Source organism: Hippopotamus amphibius, chromosome 5 (genome assembly GCF_030028045.1).
Source record: "Hippopotamus amphibius kiboko isolate mHipAmp2 chromosome 5, mHipAmp2.hap2, whole genome shotgun sequence".
Lineage (NCBI taxonomy): Eukaryota > Metazoa > Chordata > Mammalia > Artiodactyla > Hippopotamidae > Hippopotamus > Hippopotamus amphibius.
In genome coordinates this window covers 66176210-66202516 of record NC_080190.1, presented here as the reverse complement: position 1 = coordinate 66202516, position 26307 = coordinate 66176210, and the positions used below count along the sequence as shown (strand labels likewise).

Genomic DNA, 26307 nt, shown 5'->3' with positions numbered 1-26307 from the left:
TGTTCTTTGGTTCAGAAGTGTTTGATGAAAAAGCTTATGTTTTCCTTTTCATTCATTCAACAAATATTTGTTGAGCACCTACCTGTCAGTGCACACAGTAAGTCCTTAGGCTCTTCCCTAGTGATAGCATTGAGCCATTTCTATGATTTCTCATTTATCTTGCTTAGAGCCACCAGACCTCGTAGCAATGCATACTCCAGCCTGAATGTCACACTCTGGACTTTGAGCCAGCACTTCCATAAAGATTGATAATGTCTCTCAAAGTAGAATATCACCCATTTTCTCATAGTCCTTTATTCACTCAACAAACATTTATTGAACACTTACTATATGCCAAGTGCTGTTCTAGGTGCTGAGGATACAGCAGAGACCAAGAAAGACAGGAGTCCCTGCCTTCGAGGAGAATGCATTCTTTAGTGGGAACAGCAAACAAATGAGTGACGTGTATGTGGCCTATCGGATGGTGATAAGTGCTCAGGGATGAATAATGCAGGAAAGGAGTTAGGCCGTTCCAGGAAGCGGGGAGCTGAAGGGAGGCCCCACTGAGGGCTTGGCATCTGAAGGAGGCCAGGGAGTGGGCATGTGGGTGTCTGGGGTGGGCCCTCGGGGCAGAGGGAAGCAGGTACTGGGAGCGTTCAAGGAGTGGCAGGGGAAACAGAGGGCTGGGGCTGAGGGAGGCAGCTTGGACGGTAAATGAGGCCCGAGGGAGAATGGCTGGTGGGGGCAGAAGAGCTCGTCACAGGAGCTCTGAAGGGTTTTGAGCAGAGGTAGGAGACCCTGCGGGAAGTGGGGGAAGCAGGGAAAGCAGTTGCAGAGACCCGGGTGAGAGATGCAAGGTTGGGGGTTGGGCAGGGAATCTTCCAAGGAATGGTCAGAGTACTGAGATGTTTTGAAGGCTAAGTCAACAGGATCTGCTGACAGGTTGGACGTGAAGTGTTAAGAGAAGAGAGGAGGAGCACCTGGAAGGATGCTGTTGCCCCTAACAGTCCTTCCCCAGGGCCGATCCCAGCCTCCAGCACCATCCTGGGTCAAATGGAGAAGATGAAGTGGGTTTTCAGAGGACCAGACCTGTCTTCTCTGTGCCCTTTCCTTCCCTGCCTTTTGTGCTTTTTCTCCACTCCAAACTCAGACAGGAATTGAGAGCAAGGGCTTAGATGTCAGTTTAAATCTGGTTTATCAGTTTAGCAGCTCTGTTACCTTGAGCTAATTCCTTAACCTCTCTGAGCTTTGGGTGTTTCCAGAGCTAAGCTCATTTAACTCCATTAATGAGCCAATGTATGCAAAGTGCCCGGTGCATAGGATGCACTCAGTAAGTGGTAATTCTTCTCCTGTCTCTTCTATTAAGAGCTGATGAAATCATTCAGGGCAAAGCGTAATGACTAATTCTGTTAAGGTGGTATATTTGAGGGCTGTATTGCATTTTAATGAGACAAGGAGTTTAAGCCAAAGGAGTGAATCATTATTGCAGGCCACTGCTGGGTAAGTAAAGGGGGATTTTGGTTAGTTGTTGTTTTGTTTTGTTTGGGGGGGGGGGGGCATGAATTGATTTTGTTTAGGGAAGAGAGTGCAAAGTGTGAAAGCTTCCTGTCATCCTAGAAATGACCTTCAGCATTCGTGACCACAGTATTGACCGGGTTTCTCCTTTATATCAGGCCTTAAAGATACAACAGAAAACAGACAGATGTGGTCCTGCCTTCCCTGGGTTTACATTCTAGCAGGGTTGACGAGCATTAAATACAACACAATAAGATGATATACTTGTGGGCAGGGAAGCCAGAGGAGCTTTGAGAAGCAGGGAGAGGCTGTCTAACATAAAGCAAGGGCTGTTAAGACCTAACCAGGTTCTCAGTCCTGCTTTTTGAGGATTAATTGATTTAAAATCCTGATACCTGGGTCTTACCTCAGAGATTCTGGGGTACTTTTGGGCATCAGGATTTTTTAAAGCTTCCCTGAAAGATGGCCAACAAACACATGAAAAGATGCTCAACATCACTAATCATCAGAGAAATGCAAGTCAAAGCCACGAGGTATCACCTCACACTGATCAGAATGGCCATCATCACAATATCTGGAAACAGCAAATGTTGGAGAGGGTGTGAAGGAAAGGGAACTCTCCTGCACTGTTGGTGGGAATGTAAGTTGGTACAGCCACTATGGAAAACAATTTGGAGGTTCCTTAAAAAACTACAAATAGAACTACCATATGATCCAGTAATCCCATTACTGGGCATATACCCAAAGAAAACCATAATCCCAAAATAAACTTGTACTATAATGTTTATTGCAGCACTCTTTACAATAGCCAGGACATGGACACAACCAAAATGCCCATCAACAAATGAATGGATAAAGAAGATGTGGCATATATATACAATGGAATATTACTCAGCTATAAAAAGGGATGAGATGGAGCTATATGTGATGAGGTGGATAGACCTACAGTCTGTCATACAGAGTGAAGTAAGTCAGAAAGAGAAAGACAAATATTGTATGCTAACTCACATATACGGAATCTAAAAATGGTACTGATGAACTCAGTGACAAGAACAAGGACGCAGATACAGAGAATGGACTGGAGAACTCGAGGTTTGGGAGGGGGCAGGGGGTGAAGGGGAAGCTGAGACGAAGCGAGAGAGTAGCACAGACATATATATACTACCAACTGTAAAATAGATAGTCGGTGGGAAGTTGTTGTATAACAAAGGGAGTCCAACTCGAGGATGGAAGATGCCTTAGAGGACTGGGGCGGGGAGGGTGGGGGGGACTCGAGGTGGGGGGAGTCAAGGAAGGGAGGGAATACGGGGATATGTGTATAAAAACAGATGATTGAACTTGGTGTACCCCCAAAAAAATAATAAATAAATAAGTGGAAAAAAAAAAAGCTTCCCTGAAAGATTCTGATGGGCAGCCAGGGTGGGGAATTAGTGGGAGTTAGCTAGATTCAGAAAGGTTGATTGTCAGGTTGGGGAAAAACAAGGGTGAAGATCTAAAGTTTAGAGGAAGTATGTGGCCCCTTCTAGAAACTGGAGGCATTTCCATGTACCTGAAGCAGAGCTGGGAAATGGGAAGGGTGAGAGATAAGATAGGGGTGGGGATGAGGGCCACATGAGAATGTGCACATTTTGTGCACACACAAGGATCTGTATTCAGTATCCTGTGATAAACCGTAATGGGAAAGAATATGAAAAAGAATGTATATATATATATGTATGTATATATGCATAACTGAGTCACTTTACATTATAGCAGTAATTAACAACATTGTAAATCAATTATACTTCAATAAAAAACTTTTTAAAAAGAAATTTTTAAAAATAGCATGTAAAAATGCAAAGTCATATTTCACAAATGTTTGAAATTCATGAAGCATTCTTACTTTCTATTCAGTAAAAATATGGCAAGAAATTATCCATATTTTAAAGTCCATTTTAATTTTTCCTAGAGCAGATCCTCAAACCTAATAAAATCTATTAAAAATTTAAGGATTTAGTAAGGAAAAAAATAAAATCTACACCAAATGCAAGGAAGGAAGGAAGGGAGGGAGGGAGGAAGGAAGGAAGGAAGGAAGGGAGGAAGGAAGGAAGGAAGGAAGAAAAAGAAAAGGCTGGGTGCTACTTAGCCAAAAAGAAAGTTGCACAGATTTCTAGGAATTTGGGGAGAAATAGCAGTCAGCCTTGCCTGACTTCTCTGGACTAGCTGCCTGACCAACCCCAGGTTCAGGCATCATCATGATATTAGAGCCATATGGCGTTTCTGGTCCCAACCTGTCCAGAAGCAGGTTCGTTAACTCCAGCAATGAATGCATGCTAGACTGCTCATCTAGAGGGTCCCTTCCACTGGAAACATCCACCAGCCTCCCAGAATGGACATCACATTTATATCTCAGTTTAACAATCTGTAAATGCTCACCCAGTTTATATCTCTGACGTAAATGAGGAAAAATGGACTGAGAGAGCAAGCCCCAAATTCTGGAAAAGAACTTTGTATTCATCAATAGTAGATATAATGTGAATGTAAGATATTGAAAATGAGTAATTTATAATCATTTTATGGTGAGAAAATATATTTTTAATTTACAGACAAATAGGCCTTAAAACAGGGTTGAATTTCAGGGCACCTCATGAAATTACTGTGTAACAAAGAAACCTATCATTTACACATCATTTCCAGACAGTTGGGTCCACCCATTTAACACAAATCATTTTTTTTAATCTAATGATTTTTCAGTTTTTACATTCGCGTTTTGAAAAGATCACTTTGGCAGCCAGGACCGCATATGTGGTTGTGCAGGTTGTACACTGCACAAGGACACACATTTAAGGGAGTATCCTTCACATCATAGACCTCAAAGAACTGTAACTTATATGAGCATTTCCAGCAGATGGCAGTAAAGGGTCTTATTCTAACAAAATCAGGGAAGTCAAATGTCTTGAAGAAGGGGCATCTTTTTCTAAATTGCACAAAGGTGCCATGGGCCAGTGGTCGCCTTATTGGAGGAAGACAAAACTGGGGGCAGGAAAACCACTTAGCCACTGCGATTATCTGGGCTGGAAGAGAAGAAAGCTTTAACTCGGGTCATGGCAATAAGCTTGGAGAAGAGGGGCAAAGGTGTGTAAGATTGATGAGGTTGGGAGAAGAGAGGGAGGAGAGGGAAGGATGAGGAATGACTCCCAGGTCTGTCTGTGGATGGAGCTGCCAGTCCCAAGGGTGACGGGAGGAGCCTGTTTCAGGGAATGATTTGGATTTGGGGATGTGGTGAGTTTGATTTACCTGTGGAAGGGCCAGGTGGCATCATGGGAGGGCTGGAGGTACGGATCTGGTGACATGGGAAGGGGGGTGGAAGCGGGTGCCGTGAGTGGATGGGGTTTCCCCTGAAGACTGCACGGCCCAAGCAGAGGGCCCAGTCGGAGCCCAGGGACACCGCTGCTTAGTGGGCAGCCGGACAAACAGGCAGAGGCTGGGGAAGGAGACAGTCATGTGTTCTGTCCCAAGCCGACATTTACTGTGCTATTTCCTATCTCCTGTGGGCTGGGGTAGCCAGTGCTGGTTTAGATTGCGTCCAAAACGAGAGGCTCTTCCAAAATAATGTGATGAGCTTTCCAACATCCTTTTTGGCTATAGAAATCATTCTTTTTACTATCAGATACTCAGCTGTATTCCAGATGGTTACTATTGCTGGAAGTGTGACTTGCAGGAAGTGAAGGGTTTGCTATAGAAGTCTCCAGACATCCGTGGAAATCTCCACCACTTAACGAATTATGATCTTCCCACAAAATTTGCAGTGAAACAAATGTATGCCATTAAAATCAGTTTTCCTATTGATTGCCAGTTGACACAAGGATACTTGTGTTCCCAAGATCAATAAAATCACTCAAGAACGTAGGAAACTTCTATAGTTTACGTGAATGTATCTGTCATAACAACATTTGAAAATATTAATAATGATTAATGTTATTTCAAACATTTAAATGGTGAAGTCTGGTCCAAGGAATGTTCAGACTAAACATCCAACAGTGAAAAGAACTCCTTGGTCTAGATTTTCTGCTGTATATTCTTAAGTTTTTTTCTCTTTAAATAAAAAAAGTTCTACCTCTGCTTTTGCACTTGAGCACACGATCAAGGTTTTCTTTCTTATAAATTATTTCAGAAGAGTTAGAGAGCCCAGCCACATGTGGGCCAGGCCTCACCTGTGTGCCTGCATCATGCTGCCTTTAGCCTCTTCCTGTGGCTGCATTCGATGACGGCAGATTTTCTGTGCACCTGTCTGTCAAGCTGAAAATAACCTGAACTTCAGGGGCTTCCTGAAGCCTGAAGCTTCCCATTAGCCTTGCCTCTCATGATGAACCCTGAGAGGATGTTTAATTGCTTCTCTAAATGCAGGTGACAGAGGCAGGACAGTGATGGTCCGAGATGCTAAATGAAATTCAACTGCTCAGAAGCTTAAAACTCAGAGGCTCCTTGACCCCCTTCCCACCCATCTGTAAAAAGGCAGGAGTGGAGTGCTCCTTCATCCCAGGTGTGGGGCCCCTAGGATCAGCAGGTGCAGCAATGTCCTTTTTGTTGTGCTCAGTGGGGTGCTGTACATTTTAACCTCAAGTCATAAAGCAAGCCTATTTGTGAAGACTTTGTAACTACACCTCTTTTCGATGGGTACCCTTTTTAAAAGAAAGAAAAGTTGGGTACCAATCTGAGGGCAGCAAGCCAGATATCTAATATGGCATTAATTTCAAATACTCTTTCCTCCAGTCCCAATAAGCCTGCACATATTTCTCAAACTACAGTGCCCCAATCTTTGATTCAGAAAACGTGGTGACTGTGTAAATGAGTTGTTGGTAAACACAATATTCCTTGCTTAATAACCTGGAAAAGATGTTGTGGGAATGAATTTGCAGTGATTTAGTGCTTTTCATTATGGAAATGCCATATAAATATTTAACTCTAATGCTTATTTTATTCTAATTTATTGTTAATCACATTTGCTTAGTGAATATGGCACACTTATGCCAAGTTTTTATTTTATTGCCGTAGATTTTATGAATGATGGCAATTGCGTGTACTGGTTTATTTGAAATTAGGTTGATTGTAAAGACTCATGCAGAATCGCCTGTTAATTTTACGGTTTAGTATCTATGCCATTGTACCAGCAAATCCCCCCAAAACACACGTGCACACACACGTGCATATGTATGTACACACGACACATTCATGCACACGTACACATATAATCCCCACCCCCCCCACCCCCTGTGTAACACATTGGCACATTGCCTCTTTCTCTAGGGAAGGAATTCTTTCTAGGGAAGGAATTTTTCTTTAAAGGCTCATTCATACTTTTGAAGGCAGACAGATTTGATTTAGCAGAACATCCTTCTAAAATTGAGAAAGAATGAAAAAAATAAATAAAACAAAGGTGGGAGGGGGAAGCATTCAGGGGTATAAACCAATTCTATAGATTCAAAACAATTTTTTTGACTCAGAAACTTTGATAGTGTGTGAAATACTTTGGGGAATATTCCTTTCTATCAACTCTTTCACATTTACCAAATGACATGTTTGTTAAAGTCAAAGCCATGCTTAGGGCCTGAGGGATATGTGGAAAACCCCTGGGCCCCAACAAACCTCCCTTCCCAGGTCTCGTAGGTATTCCCGCTAGGAATTCACTTTTCAGGTTAAGCAGTTCCTCGCCCCTTAGTATACATCAGTTCTTCCTATCCACTTCCCTTTAGGATGAGAGGGACCGGGGCATCAAGTGAAGAGGAAAACGAGATTCTGAAAGGGGTCTCAGCTCTCCTCAGGGATGGCTACATGCTGAAAGAAACTAGGGTTTCCTCTGTTAGGGTTCTGTTTTGGTCAGGATTAACTTCTGCTGACAGCGGCTTAAGCAAGAGAGCTTCTTTTTCTCTCGTACAAAAGGGTCGATTTAGAAGACAGTCCAGGTTGGTAAGGAGGCTCCACAGTCATAGGAGACTCCAGTTCTTTCTCTCTTGTTGCTCTGTCATCCACAACTTCTTACTCTTGGTCAAAGATGGCTGCTCAGATTCCAGCTATCGTATCCTCAGTCTGCCAGTAAAAAGAGAAGAAAGGCACTGCCCCTTCATTGATGGATACTTCCCAGAAGTACCATACAACATGACTGCTTGCTTTTCATTGGCCAGAACTTAGTCACACGATCACACATATCAACAAGGGCATTTGGGAAATACTGTCTTAGTTCCTGTGATTTTAGGCTCAGCAAAAAATCAGAGGTCCATCTACTAAGGAAGATGGGGCGGGGGGTGGGTGGGTGGCTGGGATTAATGTCAAGGGACAACTAGAAGACTTTGCCCACGGGATCATATATCAGGTCTTGCTAAAATATCTCACTTGTCTGGGACCTGAGTTCTTTTCAATTTTCTGGATTTCTTTCCAGGCCCAGACATAAAAATCACAAATGAATAAAAGTGATCAAACTCAAGGGCCATTTCCAAAGGAAAGCTTTGGAAAGCTCAGACCCTGTTCTGTGATTACCTATTAATCCTCCCTTGAAATTTCAGCGGAAATTCTAGAATTGGCTGGGAATGCAGCGAGGGACAACAAGAAGGCCCGGATAGCCCCAAGACACATCCTGCTGGCAGTTGCCAATGACGAGGAGCTCAACCAGGTACGTCTGAAGTGTGGACACCAGCCACGGAATGGGTTTGTCAAACGCACTACTGCCAGTGGACCCAGCTCGCTAAAAATGCTTCCGGCTACAGTGCCCAGTCACATTTACACTAAAAAATTCAGATCATATGGGAGAAGAACAAATTTTGCTAGCCATATTATTTAGATGCAAAATAAAATTGTCTCTGGAGTAGATCCCATTATATATTCTGAGACTTGCCAGAACTTCTTTTGCTCTTTAAAAGCAAGCTCTGTGTGTTGCCGGGGGAGGTACAGTGCACATATGTTATTCTCTTTACAGTTTCTTCACCCAAATTTTGTTGACAGTTTATTCTGATGAGGGCAGAAGCATCCTTGTTTACATATCAAAACTAATGCTTTATATTTTAGAACTGACTCCAAAATCGAGTGAATCCTCACCCCCTATCCCCCCGCCAAAGATATGCAAGGTAGCAGGTAAATAGTATGAGAATTTTAATTTATATGTATTTTCTAATCTTAGCTGTCTGTGGTGAAGAATCAGTTCTTATTTCCAATCCAACATGGACTGATAATTTCCAAAAATACAATAAAAAATAATTACTAGAAAACTTAAAAAACAAAAACATGCAAACTACCAGCTATGATTTTTCGTTACGAGATCCAATAGATATACAAAAACTATCAACTTACTGGACTTTCCCTCGTGATTTCCATACTCCTTTTGTCACAGACAGGTAACTAATAGCTTGTGGACCAGCTCTAGTTGCAGACCACATTTGGAGTAGCACTGCTATAGAATGTGCAGAATGTACTAGTATAGTAGTTCATGTTGATTAGTTAAAGTAAACAGATATCAATTGGGAGGTGCATTGTCAAACATATTCTACTGATGGAATGCATGATCAAAGGAGTGGGGTCTGTTGTTAACTAGGTCTAGCCCTTGCATTAACCTTTGAACCTCATTTTGTCAAGCTGTGCTCCACATCTGAAGCTCTTTATCCTCTGTTATGTCTGGAATTTCCGAGCTCTGAGCAACATCCCTGGTTTCAACCTCCACACGCTTTCATTTTACTTTGCTTGTTTTGCTTTTTGTACAAGATCACAGGATGCCTTGATACCTACAGAGAAAAGCCCTACCCGTGAGACAGGGACAACCAGTTAAATCGTGTATTATGCACTTTCTTTGGAAAGCAGAGACCAGATTTAACGCTTGTTTTGCCAACAGTTAGAACCGTATTAAATCCAGAACCAATGAGCACTTTGCTGTCTGAGCTCACGCGTTGTCTCTCTTTAGCTGCTAAAAGGAGTGACCATCGCCAGCGGAGGCGTCTTGCCCAGAATTCACCCTGAACTGCTGGCCAAAAAGCGAGGGACCAAAGGCAAGTCAGAAACTATCCTCTCCCCTCCCCCAGAGAAAAGAGGAAGGAAGGCCACGTCGGGCAAGAAGGGGGGCAAGAAATCAAAGGCTGCCAAACCACGGACGTCCAAAAAGGTGAGCTGAGTGGCATCTGTGAGCGCGAGACTCTCTCAGAACAGGAGGAAAGTTGAACCATCAAAAGAGGAGGACGTGGTCAGCATCCCCAGAGGACTGGGGACTTGCCTCAGCTTGGTGCTGGGAGAAAATGATAGGAATGTCTGTGAAGAAGAATAAAGGGCCTTTGAGAGGAGCTCAGATCATCATGCAGGGTTAGGGTTAGGGTTAGAGGCTTCCAAACCCCACACATGGGTGGTTTTCATGTTTTCAGATCCCCTCCGCGGACCCCACCAAAACCTCAAGTGAGAGATCCTGGCTTGGAATTCTACTTTCCATCTCTTCCCATGTGACATACTGACACATCTCTAGCCTCCCACAGAGAGTTGCCTGAGTTCAGCCAGTGGCATTTCAGGTGTTTTGGATAACCTGATATGATGCTAAGTAGCTATAGCTCGGAGATGCCATCTGTAGAGTAATACTTTTGTATGCTGCCCAGTACGGCAACTGCTGGCCACATGTAGCTATTTAAATTTGAATTTAAATTAATTAAAATGAAATCAAATTCAGTTCCTTGGTTGCACCAGCCACATTCCACGTGCTTGACAGCTCTGAGCAGCACAAAGAACATTTCCTTGAGGGAAGGAAGTTCCATTGGACAGTTCTGCTTTGGGGGTTGTCAGCTTTTCATTCCCCAGACCTCCATGATGGCAAAAAAGATGACATAAGAGTTCATTTCTCGGCTGCTGTGCCCCAGGGGAGTCCTGGGGAGAGGGAACGGTGGACAGTGCTCTATGAATGACCCCGCGTGGCTTGTTATCAGAAGCTGCAGGTGTTGAAAAGAGCAAGAATAAATCCCTGTGTCCAGCCTTGAGTAGAGACTACGGGTACATATGAACCCCTTAAATACACTTTATTTTTTTCAGTATTCTTTTCTTTTCCCCATAGTGCTGTCCCTTGCTTCCCTCTGTCGAAAACAGCAGACCCTAACAACTGACCACTTCCTTTTATAACTGACTTGGTGGTAGCCATGGGAAAAACTTCAGAGCCACTTTGGGCTTTTTCTGGATTATTTCTTTTCTGTCCTTCTGATTTCTACCAACAGTCCAAACCAAAGGACAGTGATAAAGAAGGGACTTCAAATTCCACCTCTGAAGATGGGCCGGGAGATGGATTCACCATCCTGTCTTCTAAAAGCCTTGTTCTAGGACAGAAGGTAATAAAGAGAATTGTAATGTGCTGTAATAAAACACTATTGCATTTTTATAACCTACTGTTTACAAGCAATGAGACCTCTTTCATCCCTTCTTTCCCTAATACGACTTTCACACTGGTCTTGAATTATTCATTATTAAACTAAAGAGCTATGGCAGTGTCTACACTGTGAGCATCAACAAGCTCTTTAGTGCTGAGAATTGTTCATGCTGACACTGGTCAGCCAGAGGTACGAGTTGGTATATTCCTGGTCCCCATACCCCAGTTATCTCTGTGCCCACCAAAAAAATCCATAGCTGACTTTCTCAACCAGCCTTTGGGAGGCCTGCTTTATGTGGTGTGGTGTAATTTATCAAAGAAAGAAAATAGAAAGATATGTTCCCTGAATATCCCTAGTGTTTGAAATGAATTATTTGCCAATAATTCAGTCTGCTTGCCTTTCTAGGCTTCAGAAAGAAAACAAACAGGGTTATACATTTGAACAGTCTTCGGCAGCACAACAGCAGCCCAGCCAGACATGCAAATAATTCATTCCCACAAGCATAACAGACAATTTATCTACCAAGTCAACTGGGGCTACAATAAGATACACACAGAAACAGTCACTTAATCATCTCAGGTAGCGAATGTTTGTAGCCCGACCGTAGCACGAACCTCTGTTGAAGCGATTGGGAAGAGCATGTTTGGAGAACAGCATAAACATAGCGGGTTCCTAATTCATCACTGGTGAAAGCAGGGAGGCAAAGAGGTGAAATTTATGTCCGCTTTACGTGATTATGTGATGTGGTTATGTGATGATTCGCTTTCCCTTATCTAGGGGAGCAAGAAGTTCTAGCTCACGTGGGGAGATGATGGAGAATGACTTCCACTCCACTCAGCTATGGGCACATAGGGCAGCATCTCACAAGAGCATGGCCCGAGGGGGTGGTCCCAAAAGGCAAGGTGGCCAGATGTAGGCAGGTCAGCATCCTGGAGCCCCTCACTTCTCTCCAGCACAGTGGTTGTCTTTGCGTCCCTGCCCCTGCAGGTCTGTGCTGCTCTGGAAAGAATGCGGGGAACTAAGGGAACTGAGTAGTTTCTTGCAGGAGCTACTCAGAGAATTATGATATAGAACCCCAAGGCCACCTGGATGGGAAACGAAGGCATAGCTATAGGGAAAAGAAGAGGAGGGGAGCCCCCATTCCTGCTCCTGGAAGGGGAAGCAGATTTGTTGCGTGCTGCTAGCCTCAGGGCGAACATCAGCTCCAACGAGCTGAAAAGAGCCTATTGAAAACCACACACCTGGGAAACGTAAGACGGTGGCTCCACGTACAGCCCTTTCTGTTGACGGTCAGTGTGAGCAGTTGAGAGAGTGAACAGATGTGAGGTGAAGCATGAAGGTTTTCCATAGGCCTTGATCTCACCCACGCTTTCCATCATCTCTTCCCAATGCAGCTGTCCTTGACCCAGAGTGACATCAGCCATATTGGCTCCATGCGAGTGGAGGGCATCGTCCACCCAACCACAGCCGAAATTGACCTCAAGGAAGATATAGGTAAGGTCCTGAGACTTCGGGAGAGGTGCCGTAGAGTAGCCACTGTTGTGGCAAGTTCTCGTGAAGTCGGTCATTGTCGGCTGGATAGCCCCTGCTTGGCAGACCGTGTCAATCACACGCTGCCTTTGTGTGTGATTGAACAGCATTACTAGAGAAAAACTAGTTCTGTTTTAAATCTGCATATATTTTGAAGTGTTTATTGAAGTTTTATACAAAAACAGATCATTAGTGCACAGCTTGATGAATTTTTCTCCAAGTGAATAAAACTGTGTGACCAGCACCTCGATCACGAAACAGAACCTTACCCGCACCCGACAAGCACCCCGCATCCCTCGTCCCGGTCACCGTTCTCTCCAAGGGTAACCACTATCCTGTCTTCTGTTTTTTTATTTTTGGCGGAGCCGCGAGGCATGCGGGATCTTAGTTCCCCAACCAGGGGTCAAATCCACACCCCCTGCAGTGGAAGCACAGAGTCTTAACCACTGGACCGCCAGGGAAGTCCCCACCACTGTCCTGTCTCCTAACAGCATAGAGGGGTGCCATATGTTTTGGATTTTATAGAAATGAAATCTTGCAGTATGTCTGCTTTTGTATCTGGCTCCTTTTGCTCAACTTTGTGAAATCCACGCATGTTGTTGAGTGTGGTTGTAGTTCATTTTCTTTACTGTGCACTATTCCACTGCAGGGATATAACACAGTTTGTTGATCCATTGTACCACCGGTGGCACTGGGGCAGTTTCCAGTGTGGGCTATAATGAGTAGTGTTACACTAAATATTGTTGTACATGTTTTGGGTAAACCTCTACATGTATTTTAAGCTGAACTATTGAGAACACCATTGGTAAAAAGGAAATGGACATCTGGAAGAAGTTAGGTTGTCTTTAAGGCTATACATTGAGTTATTTCACCAGTGGTTACCAGGCTAGGTGGAGGAACCTAGCAGGTAAGCTTCAGGGCACTAGAAATAATAAGATGGTGACTAAATGGTCACCATCTTACCCATTTTTATAAGACAGAAATGAGCGAAGAAAGGGTTTTGTCTCTGGGATACAGGACTTGCTTCCGCGGTAGGTGCTTGGGGGTGGATGCTAGTAGCTCAGCCCTGGATGGTAGCACCAGGGGCCCCAGGCTGCCAGGCTCACTTGTGCTTCTCCCTTGGCATCAGAGGCCACTTGCTTTGCTGAAAAGGAGATAGGATAGCACTGAGTGAGGGGAAACAAAAACGAAAAGCAAACAGTATTACAGAGAAATAGGATTTCTCTTGCACACAAACAAGAGATGGTGAAAATTCCTCCACTCTTCAAACCCAGCCCAGGCCCTACCAACTGTCCTTAACTCCCCCTTTGTGGAAAGACTACCGCTCGTGGCCTGAATCTTGAGCTCTGTTTTGAAGTATGTCATAGCTTCTCACAAACAAAACAAGTTTATCTTTTAAAGGTTTACCTTCTTTATCATTTCTATAGTATTTGCATTTCTATATCAGGAAAACTATAAAGATATTTCTGTTCTGTGAGTGGTGGGTAATGGTAGGATAGAAAAAAACACTGGTATTGGGGCAAAAACTCAAGGTCAGACCCCAGGCTCAATGGAGGTTCTGGAGCCAGGGTGGGTCTATGTCCTGGATTTAGCTGTGTGACTATAGGCAGTTTTCTTAACCTCTCTGAACCTCCGTTTCCTCATGTGTGAGGATAACAACAGTACCTGTCTCATAAAGGTGCTATGAAGATTAAATAAGATAACATGAGGCGGGGCTTAGCTCAGTGCTGGGCTCATAGGCATTTGATAAATGATAGTCTCCATCATGGTTGCAGAGTTATTAGAACAGAGTCCTCCCACCATGATTCCATTCTCCACTGTGGTCGGCCAAACCAATCTCCCCATGCAGATAAGGCCCTGATTTATTCTTTTTAAAACATTATATGTTGTTATGGAAAAGTTCAAGCACACACAAAAATAGCAGAAGAACGTAATGAAACCCTACATACCCCATCGTAATCATCATATACTTAAGACCAAGTTCGTTTTAGCTCTACTCCACCCACATCCCCCCACACATCATATTATTTTATCTGTGACTATTTCAGAATGACAAGGGCTATTTTTTTTTTTTTATAAATTTATTTATTTATTTTATTGGCTGCGTTGGGTCTTCGTTGCTGCACACGGGCTTTCTCTAGTTGCTGCGAGCGAGGGCTACTCTTCGTTGTGGTGCACAGGCTGCTCATTGCCATGGCTTCTCTTGTTGTGAAGCACGGGCCCTAGGCGCGTGGTCTCTAATAGTTGCGGCACATGGGCTCAATAGTTGTGGCTCACAGGCTCTACAGCACAGGCTCAATAGTTGTGGCGCACGGGCTTAGTTGCTCTGTGGCTTGTGGAATCTTCCCAGAGCAGGGCTCGAACCCATGTCCCCTGCATTGGCAGGTGGATTCTTAACCACTGCGCCACCTAGGAAGTCCAGGGCTATTTTTTTTAACAACATAACCACAATACCATTATCACAACTAAAACAATTAACTTATCATCAAATATCCAGTGTTCAAATTCCAATTACATCATAAATGTCAATTTTTTTAATTTGTTTATTTGATTCAGGCTCCAATAAGTCTACACCTTACAACTGGTTGATAAGTCGCTTATAACCCATTGGTTCCCCCTTCGTCTCTCTCTTTTCTCCTTAGCAATTTATTCGTTGAAGGAGCCAGGCCATTTGTCCTGTAGGGTTTCCCACAGTCTGGATTTTGTTGATTTCATCCTCCTGGTGTCATTAAACATGTTTCTTCTCTGTTTTTCTTAAAAGTTGGTATTTGGATCCAGTGGCTTACTTAGATTCAGGTTCAAAAACTGTCGGCAAGACTACTTGGGCAGTAATGGAATGTTCTCCCATCAGGAGGCACCCCATTCACTCACGATGCTTCTTCTCTAGTTTTGTCCATTCTTTCGGGGTTGCAAAGGGGAGATATTCTAATCCTAGCATTTCTTCACTGGGATGCTTCCACAGAGGGAAAGTCCTAAATGTCTTCAGGGAAGAGGGTAGGCTCACCTTCTTTTTCACGTGGTCCCATCTGGCCTCTGAAGGCAGAGCACAGCAACCCAGACCCATTTCCTCTGCTTCTCATCATGAACTTGGCTACCAGCTTCAGCTACCTGGCCTTCTCCAGGCTTCTGTGACCCAGCAGATCAACACTGGCCAAGGGTTTGAAGGTCAGAAAAAAGACTTAGGGGCACTTGCCATAGGCTGTGATCACCATATCCAAATTGTATTATTGAAACCCAAGCCCATTAATGAGAAAAAACCCCACCCGCACCTCAGTGGAGAGTGATGGCTGGAATCGATATTTTCCCTAAGTGATCTGCACTTCGTACTGTGCCCTTCCAAATATGAGTTTCTGAGTGTGAAGTGAGGAAGCTCCCTTGCCCAGCCTCTAGGGAAGCCTCTGAACTGAATAATAATAATAATAACATCAACAATAATAATCTGAGTAATAATAATGACTGCTAATAATAATAACCACAGAGAGAGAGAGTTGAGACTTGCCCCAGACATCCAGCTCACCAGATTCATTCAGAGATGAAAATACTCGAGGGGAAATACCTCAACTCCCACCCAAGAGCAGCAGTCATCCTGGTCTGGACAAAACACCTACATGTCACCTGAGTATCCCTTGGTGCACATAGGTGGGGTTCCTGCTGGGCCAGAGGTGGAGTCCTGCCATCTCCTGGGGGTTCCACTTGGCCTCTGTAGAAGCACAACCCTGAAATACTGGGTAGACAATTGTCCTCACATCAAAGACTCGAGAGATTTCCCAGCAGAAGTGTCCTTAGAGATTAGCCTCGCAAAGCTCTGCATTTTCCATTGGAAACCAAGGCCCACGTTGGGGGCACCACATTCCAGTCTGCCCTGGGCCTGTGTCTGTCCTTTGGCCCCAGGCACTTACATCACATAGGTGGTGGTTAGATGGGAACAGGACCCCAGAGCTCTCCACCCACAGGTTCCTACCAAGCCAACTTTTACCTGGGCCTGTCCCCCGCAACATTGTGGCTGCCTCCCCAAGGGTGGCTCTGGGACCTGGCTTAGGAGCTGGTGACAAGAGGCAGGCTGCTGGGTCCGTGAGATCCCCCCAGTGTGGGTGCTGCCATCACATCAAGACACCGAATTTAACCGACACAACACAGGTCCCGAACCCAGAGATCAGAACATGGGAGCCTCAGTGTTTTAAAAAAGATCACTTTAGTATTCATGTCATGAGACTGCCTTAAGGCCAAATCACCCCCTAAAAAGGTCCTTCAGCGAGTTTCTATGGAATATGTCAATTGCCACCAATATAACATGTACCTACTGCTGACTGACTTTGATAGTACTCATAATGGTATAACGTCTTCTCCCATATTATGCCTCTCCTTATGTTTTTTCCTATGCTTCCTTTTTGCTTTCAAGAGGGATCCATCTTTTGTCTCCAGTATCCTTTTCCCCTTCAGTAGAGATTTCTAAGTTAAATATCAAGTTAAGAAATAATGAAAAGTTAAGGAAAAAGAAAATCTTATTTATCTAACCCTAACCTTAAAGTTATAAATACGTTTGTTTTCTTTACAAACTTCTTCTTTTTTTATTTTTTTTCCTGGCTGAGCTTCTCAGCTTATAGAATCTTAGTTCCCTGACCTGGGGTCAAACCCAGGCCCCAGAAGTGAAAGTGCCGAGTCCTAACCACTGGGATGCCAGGGAATTCCCTCTTTGCAAACTTCTGAAGCTTTTTTTTTATTGTCTTTTTGAGTCATTTTTAAAATTTCTAATTTGGGAGTGAGGCATTCTGCATCTTCAGAGCTACTTCTATTCCTCTTCCCTGTTCTGACTAAAGGTCCTGGACCTGCCTCAATAGCTTTTACTGCTTGTGCTTTTGCTTCACATTCCACAGAGGCAAACCCCTTCAGATCTCCTGTTAGATTTATAACGTGGTATACTTACAGAAACAACATGGCCACATTTCCCAAATATTCTTTCAACCCAGCTGTGATTAACATTTTTGGGAAGTAACTCCTATGATACATTAGAAGCAACATTAATAAAATAAACTATTAAATAATTCTTTAAAAAAAAGTTGGCTAAAATCTAAGTCCCACTGGACAGAAGCCCAGGGACCCCTACCACCAATGACCACTGGCAACCAGGATTTCAATTGCAAAGTTTGATTCCTACTTTCTAAGCATTTTTTTAAGACCTAGTAAAACTATGTCAAACAGTGCAATTAATGACTTTGAAAAGAGCAACCATAATGCTTTCATTGTTCTCCTTCCACAGGTAAGGCCTTGGAAAAGGCTGGGGGGAAAGAGTTCTTGGAAACAGTAAAGGAGCTTCGCAAGTCCCAGGGCCCTTTGGAAGTAGCTGAAGGTAAGTGTGGAATCGGGCTGCGTTCCCAGCGCAGCCTCATCTCCTTCCCCTCCAGCGTAACGTGCTTCACACACATTCAGTTTGCAGAGCAAAATAGGCAATCAGGCAATTCATACACTTTGGGGACTATGAAGCGTCAGGATAGTTCAAGCCAGTTTGCATCCCAGCTCACCCAAAATTGGTTTAGAGCGATTGGGTAACTTTGTGTGTATGTGGAAGATACACATGGCAAAATTTACCACTGTAACCTTTAAAGGTGTACAATGCCGTGGCAATAAGTACACTCAGTGCTGTTCCTTCAACACCACTATCTAGTCCCTGGAACGTTTTATCACCTTCCGTGGAAACCCCACACCCATTAAGTAGTCTCACCCCTTCCCCAGCCCCTGGCAACCACCAGTCTGCCTTCCCTTTTGATGAATTTGCCCTTTCTGGATATTTCATATAAATGGAATCCTGTAATATGTGATCTTCTGTGTCTGGCTTCTTTTGCTTAAAATGTTTTCGAGGTTTATCCATGTAGCATGTAACAGTGTGTCATTCCTTTTTACGACTGAATACTATTCCATTTGCTTATCCAATCATCACTTGGGTTGTTTTCCCCTTTGGCTATTGTGGATAGAGTTGCTCTGAACATTTGTGCACAGGTTTTTGTTTGAACACTTGTTTTCAAGAATATGGGTGACTTTTTGACTGGTGGGCCCAACTTCAGATCCGTGTCCCCTCCCACCTCCAGCGACCATCTAGTCCAGCAGTCCCCAACCTTTTTGGCACCAGGGACCGTTTTCGTGGAAGACAGTTTTTCCAAGGACTGGCTGGGAGGAATGGTTTTGGGATGATTCAAGCACATTACATTTATTTTGCACTTTATTTCTATTATTATTTCATCAACTCCACCTCAGATCATCAGGTATTAGATCCCAGGGGTTGGAGACCCCTGATCTAGTTGGTGCCAAGTGCTGCCCTGATATTGGGGCTCCAAAGACAAATAAAACCCACTCCTGCCCTCAAGCACTGCACAGTCTAGGAAGAGAGACAGACACACAAGTGGGGCACAAATGAGGGAGCCATGCTTTCTGCTTGGGGGTTTTGAGGAGGCGCCACTGCGGATATGAGACCTGTATGTGAGAAGGCTCAGTCAGGAGCAGCAGGGAGAAGGAGAGCAATAACGACCAGAGATGAGCCTGGCCCTCAGGCTGTGCTAAGGGTCTGGATTTGACCCTGTATAGATGAGAGTAGATGCTGGGGACCGACATGATCAGATTTGATTGTCAGAAAAGTAATGGGGCTTCCGGTCAATAAAGACCATGAGTCCGCACTTTACAACCTGCACATACCACTCCCCATACGATGATAGATAGAATCTCCTTTTAAAAAATTTAAGATAGAGCCACACTGAAATATAAGGTAAACATTCCAGGACTTCCCTGGAGGTCCAGTGGTTAAGACTCTGCACTCCCAGTGCAGGGGGCACAAGTTTGATTCCTGGTCGGGGAACTAAGATCCAACATGCTGCACAGTGTGGCCAAAAAAAAAGAAGAGGATAAACATCCACGTGGACAGAGAAGAGTGGCAGGCGGCAGCAGCAGGGGGACGTGGAAGCCGAGGGCTGGGCTCCAGGTCTGCTGACATGCAGAGCCATCAGGAGGTCAGCTCTCACCTGCTGATGGGACTGGGTCACCTCACGCTTGGAGGGGACCACTGTGCTCACTGCTCAGAGCAAGGACTGGATGCAACTCCCAGGCTCTTACAGCAAGCCAAGGCTCTGACCACCATCCAGGGCAATGGCTCATGTGAAATCTGTTTTCTAGAGTAGCAGAAGGGAGCAGAGCCCCTCTCCCAGGCCCACTGACTCAGTGTCTGGATCTACCATATCCCCTGTATGACCATGAGACAGAGCCCTGAATCATCCTTGTAAGACAGGCTCCTAACTGGGGGGGTCTTGGGGAGACACCCAGCAAACTGCCTGACAGGGTGGGGAGGAGAGAAAAATAGCTTCCCTACGTACAATGAGAGCCTCCAGCATGCTTCTAAACAGTTCCAAAGGCAGAAAATAGGTAGACAGACAGTATGTAAAAAGTACCGTGTGTGAAATAAATAAGCAACGAGGATATATTGTACAACACAGGGAATGCAGCCAGTATAGCCAATATTTTATAATAACTTTAAATGAAGTATAATCTGTAAAAATTTTGAAGCACTATGTTGCACACCTGAAACTAATATGTTGTAAATCAACTATACCTCAATTAAAATATATACATATATCATAGCTGAGAATTTTCCAGAATGAAACCCACAAGTCCTCAGGTTAAAAATATTGAGTATATTAAATCAAAATAAATCCAAAACCTGACCCATCAGGAATTCCCTGGCAGTCCAGTGATTAGGACCCTGCACTTTCACTGCTGAGGGCTCGAGTTCAATCCCTGGTCAGGGAACTAAGATCCCGCAAGCTATGTGGTGTGGCCAAAACAAAAACAAAAAACAAACAAAACTTGGCCCATCGTGATGACATTTCTAAAGTTGAAAAATCAAGAGAAACTTGAAAAGCAACCCAAGGAAAGGCAGAGTGTTTGTAAAGATGGTTCTCCTGACAGCTGACTTCTCATCAGCAACAGAGGATGCTTGGAGACAGAAAAGAAGTATCTTCAAAGCACGGAGGGGAAGCACTGTCAACTAAGAAGTCCATGTGTTACTTTGTTATTATTCCAGAAGGGGGTTGCAGAATATCAGAGTTGAGAGTCAGAAGTCCACAGACCCTTCCTGAAAGGACTGCAGAGGCCTCCCTGGGAGAAATGGAAGTGAATCCAGAAGGAAGGAGAGGGCTGCAGGAAACAAACATGCGCTAAGAAATCGGGGTCACTCTGTTAGGTCTAAGTATCCATGGACTGGGGCCAATCAGGTAGCTCCCTGGGAAGACGGGATTGGTGAGGGTGGATCTGGGAAAGGGGAGACAGTTCATCAGGGTCTGTCTAACACCATATTTCATCTAGTTTCAGAACACCATCAGTTGTAAGATATGCCCTTATCGTAAGAGAGAATACATTTCCAAAGTGGAGTATCCAGTAGGAGACCCCAGACAAAGCCAGCACACATTCAGTTTGAGCTAGCAAGACATGAACCCACCATACAGAAAGGGCAGCAAGTACATGTCTTGACCTTGGCATTGGGTGGACTGAGGGGGGAAAAAAGCCTCTCTAGGGAATCTGACCCACAAGCTGATACTCCTGTGGATTTGCAGCCAAGTCCAGTGCAGCCCAAAAACCTCAATCAGGAAAGTTAGTGGGACGTGACCTGGCTATGTATGGTAGGGTCTCCTGGTTACACAGAAGCCAATGCAGCTTCCCTCTGGAAGAACTCATCTCAATCCAAGTCCACAGTGACTGTAAAATGCATCCTGATTCCAGCCGGGAAGCCGGGTGGGAGGTGGCCGTGGAAATGAAGCAGACAGGCGTGGAACAGGGCAAGTCAGAGCAAAGTGATGGTGCCGGCGTCAGAGATGGAGAAAGGGCAATCGGGCTTCAGGAGTGAATGATGATTTTTGTTGGGCACGTGTTGGACCTGGGCTACCAGCAAGGTAAGCAGTTGGTGAAAACTGAGGACAAAAATGGTATGCGGATGGCTATTTAGGAGCCAGGGCTGAGCACCTCAAGCAGCAGAGAGAAGAGCACTGGGCCTGGGCGGGCAGGAGGAAGAGGGACTGTTGCAGGAAACTGAGGCAGGAGGAAAAGCATGGTGTCACAAGACTAAGGATTAGCAGCAGCAGCTTCCCAGCAGGACACGGGACCACCCTGCAGTCCCCTTTGCTGTGGTGACTCTTAGAAGGTGTTTGGGCTCACCTGAGGGAAGGTTCTGGATGCCCTTGCAGCCGCACTGCCATCCTCAGAGCACGGTCCTCACTAGGTGACATCACATCAGATACAGTATTAGCAGATGCTTCTACCAAATATCAGTGTCCCAAGTCCTGAGATCACTTGACCTTGACCTTGGCACCTCTAGCAAACACTATAAATCATTACAACTACAAGCCAAGTTTTCCATTTCCAGTTGCCTTGGAAATACTTTGTTTTAGGCTGACCTGCTACCATGGGCTACCGTCAAAATCTAGTGTAGGGTATTCCCTGGCTGTTCAGTGGTTAGGACTCCACGCTTCCACTGCAGAGGGCATGGGTTCGATCCCTGGTCGGGGAACTGAGATCCCACATGCCGTGTGGCATGGCCAAAACAAAATAAAAACAACAAACAAACACGAGGGTAAACAGATTTTTTTTCTTGATTAAATGTTTGACTTAACACTGCCATTAGGGGTATATTCCTCTTCTTTAAAATGACTTTTGGCACCAGCTGGGCAACAAGAAAGCAGGGCGTTCACAGCCGTAGCTGACAGGCGGGGGATGCCCCTTGCGTCTGTCTTCCCCCAACCCTGGCACGTGCAGTCATAGCCTCTCCAACACTGTGGACGTCGCTAGGAAACAAGGCTCATATACTGGGCATCATATATTTCAAGTAAGTCTTTCAAACCAACCCCACACGCTGCTCTAGAATGCGGCAGACACACATTTGTTACAAACGCTGCCCACAACAGCCATGGCCTGCCCGCACTCCCCCAGGCTCCCAGAGCCCGGCCACTGCAGGAGGCTTGGGGACCTTTGCTACACTTGGCTCCTTGAGCAGCCCAGAGCCCCAGCTCCACAAGGTGGGTGGCTTAAGGGCAAGCAGCACATGGCTATAGCTGCGGACGCCCCAAGGGACCAGAGAGTGGCCAGTGGATCAGAGCGAACTGCTTCTCCAGGGATTGACAACCACGGGGACCTACCCGGGGCTCCTGATTGTCAGCTCTGTCACTGACGGGAAATAGGTTTGGGGGGTGAAAAATAAAAGTAGGAAGTATGAACTGAAATTATGAGACAAGGCAGGCATAATCCAACGTCACAACCAGTTGTGAACACCTGCTCCCTGAAGTCTCCTCAGGTATGTAGAGATGACCAAAACAGTCCCTGTCTAAGGAGGTGTGCAGCCTGGAAGAGTGGTTCTCAATTTATGGAGGGCTCTCAAACCACCAAGCACAAGGCCTGCATCAGACCTACCAAGTCAGGATCTCAGATGGGGTGAAAGGGGAAGGCTTGTCCATTTTTAAAATGCCATTGTGTTAGTTTCCTATCGCTGCTGTAACAAATTAGCACAAACTTGGTAGCATCAAACAACACACACATATTGTCTCAGCATTCTAGAGGTCAGAAGTCCACCATGAGTCTTAAGGAACTAAAACCAAGGTGCTGGCAGGGCTGGTTCCTTCTCAGAGCAGCCGACCCTTGCCCGTCCCAGCTTCCAGGCTCCTGCATTCCTTGGCTCCTGAACGCATCACTCCAACACTGGCTCCATCATCACAGTGCCTTCTACCTTTGACCTCCCTACCTCCCTCTTATTAGGACCCATGTGATTACATTTAGGGATAACCTTCCCACCTCACTGTCCTTCACTTAATCACATCGGCAGAGCCCCTTTTGCCATGTAAGGTAACATTCACAGGTTCCAGGGATCAGAGGTGATTCTGCTGTGTACCTTTGATGAGGACCTGTGGCCAGAAGGCAGACCATATGAAAGTCTGTGACATGCTGTCACATCAGCTTTCAGCCTGTTCACCCGAAGCTTGTGCCAACGGTCACAAGCAATCTGACACAGCTCTTACTCTCCTAAGAGGGACACAGGTGATTCATCCTGACCCCCTGGCTTAAGGTGAAGATGCAGGAAATAACCTGCGGCATTTCTCTCTTGTGTCCCAGCCGCTGTCAGTCAGTCCAGCGGACTTGCAGCCAAATTTGTCATCCACTGTCACATCCCTCAGTGGGGCTCTGACAAATGTGAAGAACAGCTTGAAGAGACCATCAAAAACTGCCTGTCAGCCGCAGAGGACAAGAAGCTGAAGTCGGTGGCGTTCCCGCCCTTCCCCAGCGGCAGGTAAGATGTTCTCCTTCAGGTGGGTGGCAGGGGTGCTGAGTCCGTTCATCCAACCTTCCTCCCTGGGGACCAGCTGCTCCCCCACTTGGTTACATCCAGTCTGGCCATCCCAGAGGACATGACCAAGGGCCGCCAGTGCAGCCAAGCATGTTGACCAGGCGATAGAGCAAGAAACCCAGTTCCCATCCTTTGAAACACATGGAGAAAGCCAGCTTCTGGGAGGAGCGGGAGGTGGAGTTCTTTTTTGAGAGCCTGCTGTGTTGTAAGCCCATGTTCCCACCAGCCATGCCAGTCTAGAACACAAGATCGGAAACACCAAGCTTGAAGGCACTTGCTCCTCAAAGTGTGGTCCACAGGCCAGCAGCAGGGAGCCCACGGGGTTAGGATGCAAATCTCGGAATCCCCAGGGGATTCTGGTGCGGCTCTGGGGCTGGGAGAGCCCTGAGGCTGAGGCTGGAGCAGTGAAAGGCTCTCAGCAAGGGATTGGTTTTAGGGGTTGGAGAAATGATTGCTCTAATTGCCACAGACCCCGACCAGGCGTGGGAGCAGTATTTCAGGTAAAGAATGAGGCTGTCTGTCCTCACATGTAGCATGGCCTCTCCCCTCACACTCACAGCCAAAGTGACTTACTGCTTTAATTTTGAACACCCTCTCTCTTGAGAGTCCCCTGTGCGGCACGGGTATGATTTACCCTCTGAAGATGTTGTTACAGCCACGTCACAGGAAGGTGAAGAGAGAAGGAAGGAGGCCTAGCTTCCTCCTGTAGTCCTGTCTCATCCTGAGCAGGCAGTGCTGGGTCTCCACAGCCTGGTCCCGAGCTGCTGCGGGCTGAATTCTTTGCACAGCTGGGACCATGTGCAGAGATGTTCCGGGCTGGAGCACGACAGCCGACTGAGAATTCTTATTAGGCAGGCCCATCCTGGACCCACCCAAGGGGGCTTGGTGGCTGACCCCAAATGCCCAGGGGTGTCACCACGATGGCTGTGTCACTGGTGGACAGCTCTACCTTCCTGGGGCTTGGGGTCCTGCCCAGAATTGTCACCTCTGAAATTACATTGGCACATCCACACAGGTTAGCGAGAGGCATGTGAATTGTGTGAAACAAGAATTATAAAGACGTACTTTTGGGCATACATCTTTGCCCTTTAATAAACAAACTCTTTAGCATTACAAACCAGTTTTGAGGGAGCTAATAAAACCTATATTGGTTTTTTTTGTTTGTTTATTTTGGGGGGTTTTTTGGGTTTTTTTGCCATGCTGCACAGCTTATGGGATTTTAGTTCCCTGACCAGGGATTGAACCCACACCCTGGGCAGTGAAAGCACAGAGTGCTAACCACTGGCCAGCCAGGGAATTCCCTATATTGGCTTTTTTGAAGATAGGGTATTTTAAATGATGAGTTGGTATTTATTTTTATTTTTTATTGGAGTATAGTTGATTAACAATGTTGTGTTAGCTGAGTTGGTAGTTTTTAAAGCTTAGCTGGACTTGGGCCACATAGATTCAAACACGGGCACTGCTCGTCAGCCAGCCCTAAACCCATCGTGCCTCTCAGAGCCAGTGTGGTACCTGTAAAATGTAGACAGTGTCCCCTGCCGATCCCCCTCCCGGGCTGTCCCTCCTCTGGGGTCAAAGGGGATCGTGCGTGGACCAGGCTGCACACAGTGAGACCCCGAGTGACAGGAACAAGGGCCTGGTGCCAAGATAAGAAGGAACCACGTTGCCCCCACCCTGGGCTGAGGGCAGAGCTACTGCCTGGGTCCCGGGACCAAAGTGACATCGGCTTTTCTTTTCCTTTGGCCCAGAAATTGCTTTCCCAAACAGACGGCAGCCCAGGTGACCCTCAAAGCCATCTCGGCCCACTTCGACGACTCGAGTGCGTCCTCGCTGAAGAACGTCTACTTCCTGCTCTTCGACAGTGAGAGCATTGGCATCTACGTGCAGGAGATGGCCAAGCTCGACGCCAAGTAGCCGCCCTGCGCCTGCCGGTGGTGGCCGCCACGCTCACCAACAGGAGTCAGGAGAATCAGAGTCACAGGAGCGGGGTTTTATCTTTTAAAAGGAGAGAAGAAGGGTGACGGCAGGGGAGCACAGGGCAGCTGAAAGGGAAGCAGGTTGCAGAGGCTGCAGGAGCAGGTCCTGCCCACGGGAAGAGCCCTCTGCATTTTATATTCTTGTTAAAAAGAGCCTCAGTCTGTAATTAACCAGGTCTCCACCAGGGGTTTCTTTCCATGTGTTTTCTTCCTGTTGTTTTAGAACTTTTTTAAAAAAACAGACTTCGTTTTAGATTTATAGCATTGACTTTTACACATGCACATACACAAAATCCCTTCAAAGGTCTTAAAATCTTCTGTTTCTCCTTTTTGCAAGGGAAGAGGGCAAAAAAGTGACTTGGGCTTTGTTGGCTGTCTGTATTCAGTGATGGAGAAAAGAAAATGAGAAAGGCATCTCACTGGTGCTTTTCTTTTCTGTTTTAGTGCCCCCACCCCTACCCCTATAATATCTGTAATTACTCCTAAAAAGATTTTGCTTCAGGCTTTTGTTTTGGTTTTTTTTTTAAAGAAAAAGAAAATGAAAGGAAAAAAAATAAAAGATCCAGTGTCTTTCTTACAACATATT

The 26307-nt window shown here is 45.6% G+C and overlaps 1 protein-coding gene across 1 annotated transcript in view; it reads left to right on the top strand.

Moving 5' to 3' along the window:
- Nucleotides 1-26288, top strand: part of LOC130853296 (core histone macro-H2A.2) — a 46772-nt gene extending 20484 nt beyond the window's left edge. The window contains exons 3-9 of the mRNA XM_057734991.1: nucleotides 8034-8140; nucleotides 9419-9616; nucleotides 10701-10811; nucleotides 12245-12349; nucleotides 17643-17727; nucleotides 23514-23688; nucleotides 25494-26288. Of these exons, the coding sequence (XP_057590974.1) occupies nucleotides 8034-8140; nucleotides 9419-9616; nucleotides 10701-10811; nucleotides 12245-12349; nucleotides 17643-17727; nucleotides 23514-23688; nucleotides 25494-25659 (947 nt within the window). The 3' untranslated portion in view covers nucleotides 25660-26288. The remainder of the gene's footprint in view (nucleotides 1-8033; nucleotides 8141-9418; nucleotides 9617-10700; nucleotides 10812-12244; nucleotides 12350-17642; nucleotides 17728-23513; nucleotides 23689-25493) is intronic.
- The last annotated feature ends 19 nt before the right edge of the window (nucleotides 26289-26307 follow it).